The 12,850-nt window shown below is 43.4% G+C and overlaps 1 protein-coding gene across 3 annotated transcripts in view; it reads left to right on the top strand.

Annotated features, from left to right (window-relative positions):
* The window catches only part of PRG4 (proteoglycan 4), a 152,455-nt gene that overhangs the window by 69,943 nt on the left and 69,662 nt on the right, over positions 1 to 12,850 (top strand). For all 3 annotated transcript variants that reach the window (XM_044301038.1, XM_044301040.1, XM_044301039.1), the window contains one exon: positions 4,420 to 4,506. In XM_044301038.1, coding sequence (XP_044156973.1) covers positions 4,420 to 4,506 — 87 coding nt within the window. The remainder of the gene's footprint in view (positions 1 to 4,419; positions 4,507 to 12,850) is intronic.

Genomic DNA, 12,850 nt, shown 5'->3' with positions numbered 1-12,850 from the left:
CTGTGGATATATTTTAGTGACACACATAAACATTAAATGAAATAGACGAGATATACAGTACAGACCAAAAGTTTGGACACACCTTCTCATTCAAATCGTTTTCTTTATTTTTATGACTATGAAAATTGTAGATTCACACTGAAGGCATCAAAACTATGAATTAACACATGTGGAATTATATACATAACAAAAAAGTGTGAATCAACTGAAAATGTCATATTCTAGGTTCTTCAAAGTAGCCACTTTTTGATTTGATTACTGCTTTGCACACTCTTGGCATTCTCTTGATGAGCTTCAAGAGGTAGTCACCTGAAATGGTCTTCCAACAGTCTTGAAGGAGTTCCCAGAGATGCTTAGCACTTGTTGACCCTTTTGCCTTCACTCTTCGGTCCAGCTCACCCCAAACCATCTCGATTGGGTTCAGGTCCGGTGACTGTGGAGGCCAGGTCATCTGGCGCAGCACCCCATCACTCTCCTTCATGGTCAAATAGCCCTTACACAGCCTAGAGGTGTCTTTGGGGTCATTGTCCTGTTGAAAAATAAATGATGGTCCAAGTAAACGCAAACCGGATGGAATAGCATGCCGCTGCAAGATGCTGTGGTAGCCATGCTGGTTCAGTATGCCTTGAATTTTGAATAAATCCCCAACAGTGTCACCAGCAAAGCACCCCCACACCATCACACCTCCTCCTCCATGCTTCACGGTGGGAACCAGGCATGTAGAGTCCATCCATTCTTCTTTTCTGCGTCGCACAAAGACACGGTGGTTGGAACCAAAGATCTCAAATTTGGACTCATCAGACCAAAGCACAGATTTCCACTGGTCTAATGTCCATCCCTTGTGTTCTTTAGCCCAAACAAGTCTCTTCTGCTTGTTGCCTGTCCTTAGCAGTAGTTTCCTAGCAGATATTCTACCATGAAGGCCTGGTTGGAACCAAAGATCTCAAATTTGGACTCATCAGACCAAAGCACAGATTTCCACTGGTCTAATGTCCATTCCTTGTGTTCTTTAGCCCAAACAAGTCTCTTCTGCTTGTTGCCTGTCCTTAGCAGTGGTTTCCTAGCAGATATTCTACCATGAAGGCCTGATTCACACAGTCTCCTCTTAACAGTTGTTCTAGAGATGTGTCTGCTGCTAGAACTCTGTGTGGCATTGACCTGGTCTCTAATCTGAGCTGCTGTTAACCTGCGATTTCTGAGGCTGGTGACTGGGATGAACTTATCCTCCGCAGCAGAGGTGACTCTTGGTCTTCCTTTCCTAGGGCGGTCCGCATGTGAGCCAGTTTCTTTGTAGCGCTTGATGGTTTTTGTGACTGCACTTGGGGACACTTTCAAAGTTTTCCCAATTTTTCGGACTGACTGACCTTCATTTCTTAAAGTAATGATGGCCACTCGTTTTCTTTACTTAGCTGCTTTTTTCTTGCCATAATACAAATTCTAACAGTCTATTCAGTAGGACTATCAGCTGTGTATCCACCTGACTTCTCCACAAGGCAACTGATGGTCCCAACCCCATTTATAAGGCAAGAAATACCAATTATTAAACCTGACAGGGCACACCTGTGAAGTGAAAACCATTTCAGGTGACTACCTCTTGAAGCTCATCAAGAGAATGCCAAGAGTGTGCAAAGCAGTAATCAAAGCAAAAGGTGGCTACTTTGAAGAACCTAGAATATGACATATTTTCAGTTGTTTCACACTTTTTTGTTATGAATATAATTCCACATGTGTTAATTCATAGTTTTGATGCCTTCAGTGTGAATCTACAATTTTCATAGTCAAGAAAACTCTTTGAATGAGAAGGTGTGTCCAAACTTTTGGTCTGTATTGTACCTGAGCGAAGCCTTCTGCTAATAGAGCATAAACAGAAATCTTGAACGGTCACAGTACTTTCACACAACTTGGTAGGTGAATATGAGAAACTGTGTAACATATTTTATAAGAGAAAATGCTTCTCCCCACTTTATAAATAACAGTAACTTTCTCACTTAAATTTGTGAGAAATCCATCTTGGGCTGGCTAATCATTGTAAGATTAGATTATGTCGCGCAATAGAAGGGTATAGAGAGGGGAGGGTGGAGGGAAGAAGTGCAGAGAGAAACAAGCAGACAGACCTGATTCAGCAGGTTGAGCAGCCAATTCTAAGTTTTATATTTCACCCCAAGTGCTTTATTCACTTTACTACAACTCAGTAGCTCTATATAATGCCCTATGTGGTGATTCTGAGTGAGTGTGAAAGAATTAGGAACCATAATTTGCTATCTCTATGTGGCATGAGAAATAGCTACCCTCTACCCACTACCTGAGAGACAACCAAAATTAGAGATTGTCACGGATCAGCAGAAGGTTGTTCAGAGACAATGGGCGGTCGCACCCAGCCAATTCGTCCTTAATTCAGTCAGAAAGACCCTCCAGAACACCACCAGTTGAGCCTCATCATTCCACGTCAGTTCAGCCGCCAGGTTACGGAACTGAATGGCGTACTGACCCACAGACAGAACCTTGACGTAGATGCAGCAGAGCTGAGGCAGCAGAACACGTGCAACCCGGCTCCTCAAAGACCTTCGAGAAGGTAGTCAGGAAGGACGGCAGATTAGTTTTCTCTGGACCTCCACGTTCCCAAATAGGGTTTGCCCAGGCAAGGGCCTCATCAGACAGCAAGAAAATGATGAAGGCAACCTTGGACCGCTCCGTAGGGAACCTCTGCCCATTTAACTCAAAGTGGGTCAGGCACTGATTAAGGAATCCCTGACACGCTTTTGCATTATCACCATAGCGGGTTGGCAGCGGGAGTTGCACTCGGTCGGTACTCTGTTCCAGAATCACCGGTGGCATCGTAGCAGGAGGAGGAGTGACTGTCAACCGTGCTATGGCCGGAGAAGAGACGGTATTCAAGGGAGCAGCGACATTTTGCATGACATACATAAATACGTCTTGTCATTCACTCTGGCGCTTTAATTCCTGTAAGATATCATGAACGACGGTCTTGGGATGACCAGCGGGGTCCATGGCCTCAGAGTACTGTCACGGATAAGCGGATGTGAACCCACTGTGCCACTGACTAGCAAAACTCTGGGGGTGAGTAACTAAGCAACTATCCGGATTTCACTAGGGCCTCAGATGGTGAGGATAGGCTTGACCATCGGTAATTGCCAGGGTCTACTCCAGAGCATTAACCAGTCAGTGGCAGCTGGTCCAGGGAGACCAGAAGGTACCGACAGTAAAACGTGGTCAGACAGGCAGGGTCGTTACCAGGAGCAAGAACTGGAGGAAGAGGCAGAGATGTAGTCAGAACAAGCAATGGGTCAGGGCAGGCGGCACAGGAACAAGTTCAGACAATCAGGCTCGACAACAGGAGAGGTGATGCAAGTAGGCAGGGATCAGATGAAAAACGAAGTCCAGGAACAAAGTATGAAATCAGGAACATGAGTGATAAGCAAGCTCTTTACCACAAGATTAGGACCTTGACTCTGAGGTGTCTGGTTAAAGGGATGAGCCACTTAAATACCTGCAGCAATGCAAGGGTAGGTTAACAAGATCACATGACATGAGCCAGCCCGCCCGGGGATTGATGCGTACTGCCACATCAGCAGTGTCAGGCTACAAGTAGTGTCCAGGTTAAATGGAAGTTGTGGAGCGGAATCCACTTAGGTAATACCAACTGCACAGGCAGAGTCCAGAGCTGCAACAGAGGCTGGAAGTAAAGATCACAGATGAGAACGGCGCCCGGGACCACGGTGATGAGTGCGGGAACAGCGCCACACAGAGGTCGCTGTTACAGAGATAGAGATATAGCATTCAAAGGAGAAAACTGCTAAAACATGGCAGAAACCAGTCATATAATGGTAATTTATAGTGTGATCATTCAGGTTATGTAAACTTTAAATCTGTCTATTGGGGCAGCAAAATCAGCTTTTATGAGCCCTTGAGAAGAGGCTTGGTCTATGTTTACCAGCATCATATTTGATATTGGATTAATTATTTAGCGGTGTAAATTTTAGAATACATATTTCAACACTATATTGTCAAAATATTTGTGAACCTCCACTTTATGGCAAAATTGTGTGCACTTGAAAGTTTTTATATATCTAAACATTTACACGCATTGACACATTAACTTTATTTTTCTGCTTCCTCTTTACAGTACCCATTGCTATAGTTATTCAATAAATCATGCTCGTCTTATGCTCACATTCCTCTCTCCTAAAATAAAATTTTCAGTGCATACAAAAAGATTATCCAAATTAGTGATATATAGCACATAACCTATCACCATACAGTACATTAAGTTGTACTGCAATAAAAGGAAATTAGTGATATATAGCACATAACCTATCACCATACAGTACATTAAGTTGTACTGCAATAAAAGGAAATGGAAATAATTGTTTTATTCTATTGCTATTTTTCCATCATTAGACCCAACATCTGATGACAAGGACAGAATCCCAAAAAAGCCAAAAGAACTTGGAGATGATACCAAAAAACTAGATGTAACCTCTAAAGGTACTTGTTTTCACCTTTACATTTTTTCATAGGGAAAAAGTTGCAATTTAATTTTTTTTCATCTTACACATGCAAAAAAATAAAGTATTATTTGTTAATGCTCGCTATATTTTACTTGCCATGTCAAACACTTAGCAAGGCCTTTTTTGCTGCACAAAAGCAGCATATTGATAGGTTAACCACTTTCAGACCAGGCCATTTACCCCCTTCCTGACCAAGCCTAATTTGTGAATCTGACATGTTTCACTTCATGTGGTAATCTAATATATAAAGCTAAGTCTATGTATGTGTGTGTGTGTGTGTGTGTGTGTATGCCCGCTAAAGGAATCCGCACTATCGCATTTACAATCACAACATTTGGCACACAGGTACATCAGGTGTCCGGGAAGGTTTTATACTGGATCTCAGCTCTTTAGCACGTACTGTTCCTCAGATTTTCCCAAAAAATGCATTAGCCAATAGAAGCCTCGTCACATGACTCTTAGCCAATATAAGCTTGCAGGCCCTTAGTCTCCACATACACACAGTTTTACACCAGGTTTAACAACCTGGCCATTTTTCTTCACTACTGTAGGTCAGCTTTAAAGGGGCAGGGCGCTGTGGATGACACTTTTAAGGGAGCCAAGTGGTGTGGAGGTCGGAGTTTAGGGGGCAGGTAGGGTGGCCATTCAGGCCACCCTCAAAAGACGGACTTAAAAAAAACACTCCCAGGTCCTACTAAGCCATGCCCCTGACTGGTTAGGTCACGCCCCCTCCCACTCCGCAGCCGACAGGGATTGAAAAAATTAAATAAAAATCCACTTCTGTCAGCTGCAGGGATGGGAGGGAGGATGACTTTCTCCCTGCAGCTCACACTCAGACAGCACAGTGCTGCTATCTGAGAGTGAGCTGTTCAAAAGGATATCCCTGTGTCTGTCCAGGCCATGCGTCGGATGGAGGACAGGGAGTCTGAAAGCCGGATTGTCCGGCCTCAAGCCTGACCTCTGGCCACCCTAGCGGCAGGCTGCTGTGGAGGTGACAGTTAAGGAGACGGATTGCTATAGACCCCACTTTTAAGCGGACAGAGTGTTGTTGAAATAACTGTTAGGCCTCGTTCACACTTCAGTGTTTAGTCAGTGATTTCCATCAGTGATTTGTGAGCCAAAACCAGGTACAACTCTAAACACAGAACAGGAGCAGATCTTTCCCTTCTACCTCATGTCTGTGGAGGCTCCACTTCTGGTTTGGGCTCACAAATCACTGATGGAAATCACTGACCAAACACTGAAGTGTGAACGAGGCCTTAAGGAGATGGGGTATTGTAGAGGTCACTAATAAAAGGGCAGCCGCTGTGGAGGTCACTGTTAAATGGGCGGATTGCTGCGGAGGCCACTGTTAAGGGGGCAAGACGCTGTGGAGTTCACTGTTAAAGGGGTGGTTTGCTGTGGAGGACACTGTTAAGGGGGCAGGATGCTGTTGAGGTAGCTGTTAAAGAGGCGGGCACTGTGGAGGTCTCTGTTAAGGGGGCAGGAAACGGTGGATGTCACTGTTAAGGGGACGATCCGCTATGGAGGTCACTGTTAACCACTTCAACCCTGCTAGCTGAAACCCCCTTAATGACCAGGCCACTTTTTACACTTTTGCATTACACTACTTTATTGCTCGGTCATGCAACTTACCACCCAAATGAATTTTACCTCCTTTTCTTCTCACTAATAGAGCTTTCATTTGGTGGTATTTCATTGCTGCTGACATTTTTACTTTTTTGTTATTAATCGAAATTTAACAATTTTTTTGCAAAAAAATGACATTTTTCACTTTCAGCTGTAAAATTTAGCAAAAAAAAACGACATCCATATATAAATTTTTCGCTAAATTTATTGTTCTACATGTCTTTGATAAAAAAACTAATGTTTGGGCAGAAAAAAATGGTTTGGGTAAAAGTTATAGCGTTTACAAACTATGGTACAAAAATGTGAATGTCCGCTTTTTGAAGCAGCTCTGACTTTCTGAGCACCTGTCATGTTTCCTGAGGTTCTACAATGCCCAGACAGTAGAAAACCCCCACAAATGACCCCATTTCGGAAAGTAAACACCCTAAGGTATTCGCTGATGGGCATAGTGAGTTCATAGAACTTTTTATTTTTTGTCACAAGTTAGCGGAAAATGATGATTTTTTTCTTTTTTCTTTTTTTTTCTTACAAAGTCTCATATTCCACTAACTTGCAACAAAAAATAAAAAATTCTAGGAACTCGCCATGCCCCTCACGGAATACCTTGGGGTGTCTTCTTTCCAAAATGGGGTCACTTGTGGCGTAGTTATACTGCCCTGGCAATTTAGGGGCCCTTATGTGTGAGAAGTAGTTTGCAATCAAAATCTGTAAAAAATGACCGGTGAAATCCGAAAGGTGCTCTTTGGAATGTGGGTCCCTTTGCCCACCTAGGCTGCAAAAAAGTGTCACACATCTAGTATCGCCGTACTCAGGAGAAGTTGGGGAATGTGTTTTGGGGTGTCATTTTACATATACCCATGCTGGGTGAGAGAAATATCTTGGCAAAAGACAACTTTTCCAATTTTTTTTTATACAAAGTTGGCATTTGACCAAGATATTTATCTCACCCAGCATGGGTATATGTAAAATGACACCCCAAAAATCTTTCATGGACTCAATATGCCCCTCACGGAATACCTTGGGGTGTCTTCTTTCCGAAATGGGGTCACATGTGGGGTATTTATACTGCCCTGGCATTTTAGGGGCCCTAAAGCGTGAGAAGAAGTCTGGAATATAAATGTCAAAAAAATTTTACGCATTTGGATTCCGTGAGGGGTATGGTGAGTTCATGTGAGATTTTATTTTTTGACACAAGTTAGTGGAATATGAGACTTAGTAAGAAAAAACTAAAACAAAAACAAAAAAATTCAGCTAACTTGGGCCAAAAAAATGTCTGAATGGAGCCTTACAGGGGGTGATCAATGACAGGGGGGTGATCAGGGAGTCTATATGGGGTGATCACCACCCTGTCACTGATCACCCCCCTGTCATTGATCACCCCCCTGTAAGGCTCCATTCAGACGTCCATATGATTTTTACGGATCCACGGATACATGGATCGGATCCGCAAAACGCATACGGACGTCTGAATGCAGCCTTACAGGGGGGTGATCAATGACAGGCGGGTGATCAGGGAATCTATATGGGTGATCACCCGCCTGTCATTGATCACCCCCCAGTAAGGCTGCATTCAGACGTTCGTATGCGTTTTGCGGATCCGATCCATGTACCCGTGGATCCGTAAAAATCATACGGACGTCTGAATGGAGCCTTACAGGGGGGTGATCAATGACAGGGGGGTGATCAATGACAGGGGGTGATCAGGGAATCTATATGGGTGATAACCCGCCTGTCATTGATCACCCCCCTGTAAGGCTCCATTCAGACGTCCGTATGTGTTTTGCGGATCCGATCCATGTATCCGTGGATCCGTAAAAATCATACGGACATCTGAATGGAGCCTTACAGGGGGGTGATCAATGACAGGGGGTGATCAGGGAATCTATATGGGTGATCACCCACCTGTCATTGATCACCCCCCTGTAAGGCTCCATTCAGACGTCCGTATGTGTTTTGCGGATCCGATCCATGTATCCGTGGATCCGTAAAAATCATACGGACATCTGAATGGAGCCTTACAGGGGGGTGATCAGGGAATCTATATGGGTGATCACCCGCCTGTCATTGATCACCCCCCTGTAAGGCTCCATTCAGACGTCCGTATGTGTTTTGCGGATCCGATCCATGTATCCGTGGATCCGTAAAAATCATACGGATGTCTGAACGGAGCCTGACAGGGGGGTGATCAATGACAGGGGGGTGATCAGGGAGTCTATATGGGGTGATCATGGGTGATCAGGGGTTCATAAGGGGTTAATAAGTGACGGGGGGGTGTAGTGTAGTGTTTTGTGGTACTTTACACAGCTACCTGTGTCCTCTGGTGGTCGATCCAAACAAAAGGGACCACCAGAGGACCAGGTAGCAGGTATATTAGACGCTGTTATCAAAACAGCGTCTAATATACCTGTTAGGGGTTAAAAAAAATCACATCTCCAGCCTGCCAGCGAGCGATCGCCGCTGGCAGGCTGGAGATCCACTCGCTTACCTTCAGTTCCTGTGAACGCGTGCGCCTGTGTGCGCGCGTTCACAGGAAATCTCGGCTCTCGCGAGATGACGCGTATATGCGTCACTCTGCGCAGGGCTGCCGCCTCCGGACCGCACATCTGCGTTAGGCGGTCCGGAGGCGGTTAAGGGGACGGGGTGTTGTGGAGGTCACATTTTAAGGGAACGGAGCTTTGTGAAGATCACTGTTAAGGGGGCAGGTTATTGTGGAAACCACACTACATGGTGTACTGTGGAGGTCACTAATAAAGGAGCGGCCGCTGTGATCACTGTTAAAGCGGCGGGGTACTGTAGATGTCACTGTTATAGTGGATACTGTCGATATCTTTTAATGACACACACAAACATTAAATTAATTAGATGAAATATACCCGTGCAAAGCCAGGTCCTTCTGCTAGTAACCACTAAACCGTTTTTTTTGTTTTTGTTTACTAATAATCCTTATACTGCGAGCTCTGCATACATAAGTTAAATAATCATTTTGGTTCAGTAGAATTTGATAAAAAGTTGCCTGTTTGCATTCAATATATGGCGCCTGTGCCGCAGCCGTATCTATCTTCAATCTGCGCAGGCGCACTGAGAGGCGGCCGCTCGCTCGGCCGCTCCATCCTCAATGCGCCTGAGCCGGGTGTAGATGTGACGTCATCGGCGCCTGCGCAGATTGAAGATAGGTACGGCCGTGGCGCAGGCGCCAGATTTTGAATGCAAACAGGCAGGGCCAGCAGAGAACGATTCCGTTCCCTGGCCCTGTCAATCACAATGCGGAGGGGGCGTCATTAGGATTGGAGGATGCGGCTGCTACCAGCAAGTAGCCGCCCTACTTGCTGGTAGCAAGGTAATTAGCATATTTTAAAAATAGCTTTTTATCAAATTCTACTGAACCAAAATGATTATTTAACTTATGTATGCAGAGCTCGCAGTATAGAGATTATTAGTAAACAAACAAAAAAAAAATGGTTTAGTGGGCTGACAGAAGCCCTTTAAGATAGATAGTGATACCTCATAAAATACAAATTAATTAACATTCACCATATGTCTACTTTATGTTGGCATCATTTTGGTAGTGTTGTTTTTTTTGGGGGGGGATGTTAGAAGGTTTAGAATTTTAGAAGAAATTTAGAATTTTCTAGACAATTTCCCAAATATTTTTTTTTATGACCAATTCAGTTCCGAAGTCACTTTGAGGAGCTCACACAATTGAGACCACCCATAAAGTACTCAATTTTAGAAACTACAGCCCTTTAAACTTATTTTAGAAATGTTGTTAATCCTTTAAATATTCCATAGCAATTAAAGCAAATTGTGGGTGAAATTAAAAAAATTTAAACATTTTCCATTTTAATAAATTTTTCTTGTAAAACATCAAGGGTTAACAACAAACTTCAACATTTATTACTCTGATTCTGCAGTTTACAGAAACACCCCATATGCAGTCGTACACTGCTGTATGGGCACACTGCTGGGCTTAGAAGGCAAGGAGCACCATATGGTTTTTGGAGGGCAGATTTTGCTGGAACGATCTTTGGGCGCTATGTTGCATTTGAACAAACCCTGAGGTACCCCTATAGTGGAAGCCCCAAAAAAGTGACCACATTGTGGAAACAATTTTTTTTTTGTTTAAATGATGTTCACCTTGTAGTATATATGATATGGTACATACAAATTTTTGAGCATTGATATTATGTTTTTGGGAGGCGAAGTGACACAAAAGAGCTGTTATGGCATAATTTTAGGTCATGTGATATTTTTATGGAGCCTGTCGTTATGGATGCAGCGATACCAAATATGTCTTTTTTTAAAATATTTTTTTTAAGTTTTACATGCAAATGTTTTGGGGAAAAAAAATCATGTTTTTGTTGTTGTGATTTTTTTAGTTTTTTCTGGATGTGGTCTTGTTTGAGAGCTCTTTTCTTGTGGGATGAGGCGACGTTCTCATTGGTACCATTTTTGAGTACAAACAACTTTTTGATCGCTTATTATTATGTTTTTTGGGAGGTGAGGTGACCAAAAAATAACTGTTTTGGCATTTTTTTTTTAAAACAACTTTATTTAAAAAATTTTATTGGTGTCATACAAGACCTCTGGGGGACATTTAACATCACTTTTTGAGAAGTACAAGTCAGGGTTAGATTATAAAAAAATATCCAAATCTTTGATGATCCCCAGGAGCACCATCAAATCTATCATAACCAAATGGAAAGAACATGGCACAACAACAAACCTGCCAAGAGATGGCTGCCCACAAAAACTCAAGGACTGGGCAATGAGGGCATTAATCAGAAAGGCAGCACAGAGACCTAAGGTAACCCTGGAGGAGCTGCAGAGTTCCACAGCAGAGACTGGAGTATCTGTACATAGGATGACAATAAGCCGTAAGCTCCATAGAGTTGGGCTTTATGGCAGAGTGGCCAGAAGAAAGCCATTATTTTCAGCAAAAAAACTAAAAGGCGCATTGTGAGTTTGCGAAAAGGTATGTGGGAAACTCCCAAAATGTATGGAGGAAGGTGCTCTAGTGTGATGAGACTAAAATGTAAGTTTTCGGCCATCAAAGAAAATGCTATGTCTGGCGCAAACCCAACAAATCACATCACGCAAAAGAACACCATTCCCACAGTGAAACATGGTGGTGGCAGAATCATGCTGTGGGGATGTTTTTCAGCAGCCGGCATTGGGAAACTGGTCAGAGTTGAGGGAAAGGTGGATGATGCTAAATACAGGGCTATTCTTGAGTAAAACCTGTACCACTCTGTGCGTGATTTAAGGCTAAGACGGAGGTTCACCTTCCAGAAGGATAATGACCCCAAACACACTGCTAAAGCAACACTTGAGTGGTTTAAGGGGAAACATGTAAATGTATTGGAATGGCCTAGTCAAAGCCCAGATATCAATCCAATAGAAAAACTGTGGTCAGACTTAAAGATTGCTGTTCACAAGCACAAACCATCCAACTTGAAGGAGCTGGAGCAGTGTTGCAAGGAGGAATAGGCAAATTTACTGTGTAAGATGTGGCAAGCTCATAGAGACTTATCCAAAGCGACTTGTAGCTGTGATTGCCACAAAAGGTGGCTCTACAAAGTATTGACTTTAGGGGGGTGAATAGTTATGCCCATTGACTTTTTATGTTATTTTGTCCTATTTGTTGTTTGCTTCACAATAAAAACAAAAACATCTTTAAAGTTGTGGGCATGTTCTGTAAATTAAATGATGCAAATCCTCAAACAATCCATGTTAACTCCAGGTTGTGAGGCACCAAAATACGAAAAAAGTCAAGGGTGTGTGTGAATACTTTTGCAAGGCACTATATTTCCTTGTCTTTTGTATCTAGGCCTGAGGGAGACCCCTGGTCATACTTCTGGTGGAGGAATAGGTTGTCTCAAGTCCTGTCACTATACCAGGGTTCTACAGGATGTGTTAGGGCTCTAGGTTCCTGTGTAGTCAGTTCATACTAATAGTTAGTCAGGACTTAGATTAGATGTGTTCTAGGAGGTGACCTTCTCCTTTACCATAGTTTCCAGGCCTAGTTCCTATCCCCTTTCCTCCTGTGCTCAGTGTGGAGTTTCCCTCCCACACCACATCTGTGAATGTGCCCTGCTGTCGCTGACAGCGGGCCCCCTGCTCAGCATCTGCACAATTAGCGTGCACCTGCAATCTCTGAATGGACATTCCAAAATGTCCATTCAGAGAAAACTCCCGACCCCCAGGGTGTTCATAATCTATGATCAGCAAGGTTGCTGGAATTAGACCCTAACTGATCAGAAATTGAAGACCAATACCGAACAAAGCATGAAATATATATCATTCCTTTGTCATCTCAGCATACCTCCCATTTGCACCCCCACCCCTCCATTTGGCAATAAAAGGTATTTCAGATAGATTAAGTTATCCCCTATCCTGTGGATAAGGGATAGCTATTAAATTGGTGGGGTTCCTACTGCTAGGATCCCCAACAATCATGAAAATAGGGAACTCTGATCCCCTGCAGGCCGTCTAAAATGAATGGAGAGGCTGGTCACACATGTGCCTGGCCATTCTATTCATTTTTATGGAAGTTCTGGAGATAGCAGAGTACAGAACTCGACTTTCTCTGGAATTCCCATACACATAGTCTTGGTTGAACTTGATGGACTTATGTCTTTTTTCAACCGTATTAACAATGTAACTGTGTAACAAGAATGGAGAGGGCACACTAG

The sequence above is a fragment of the Bufo gargarizans genome, chromosome 7, assembly GCF_014858855.1.
Source record: "Bufo gargarizans isolate SCDJY-AF-19 chromosome 7, ASM1485885v1, whole genome shotgun sequence".
In the NCBI taxonomy this organism is placed as follows: Eukaryota; Metazoa; Chordata; class Amphibia; order Anura; family Bufonidae; genus Bufo; species Bufo gargarizans.
The sequence above is the reverse complement of the archived record's forward strand: the minus strand, read 5'-3'. Positions and strand labels throughout refer to the sequence as shown.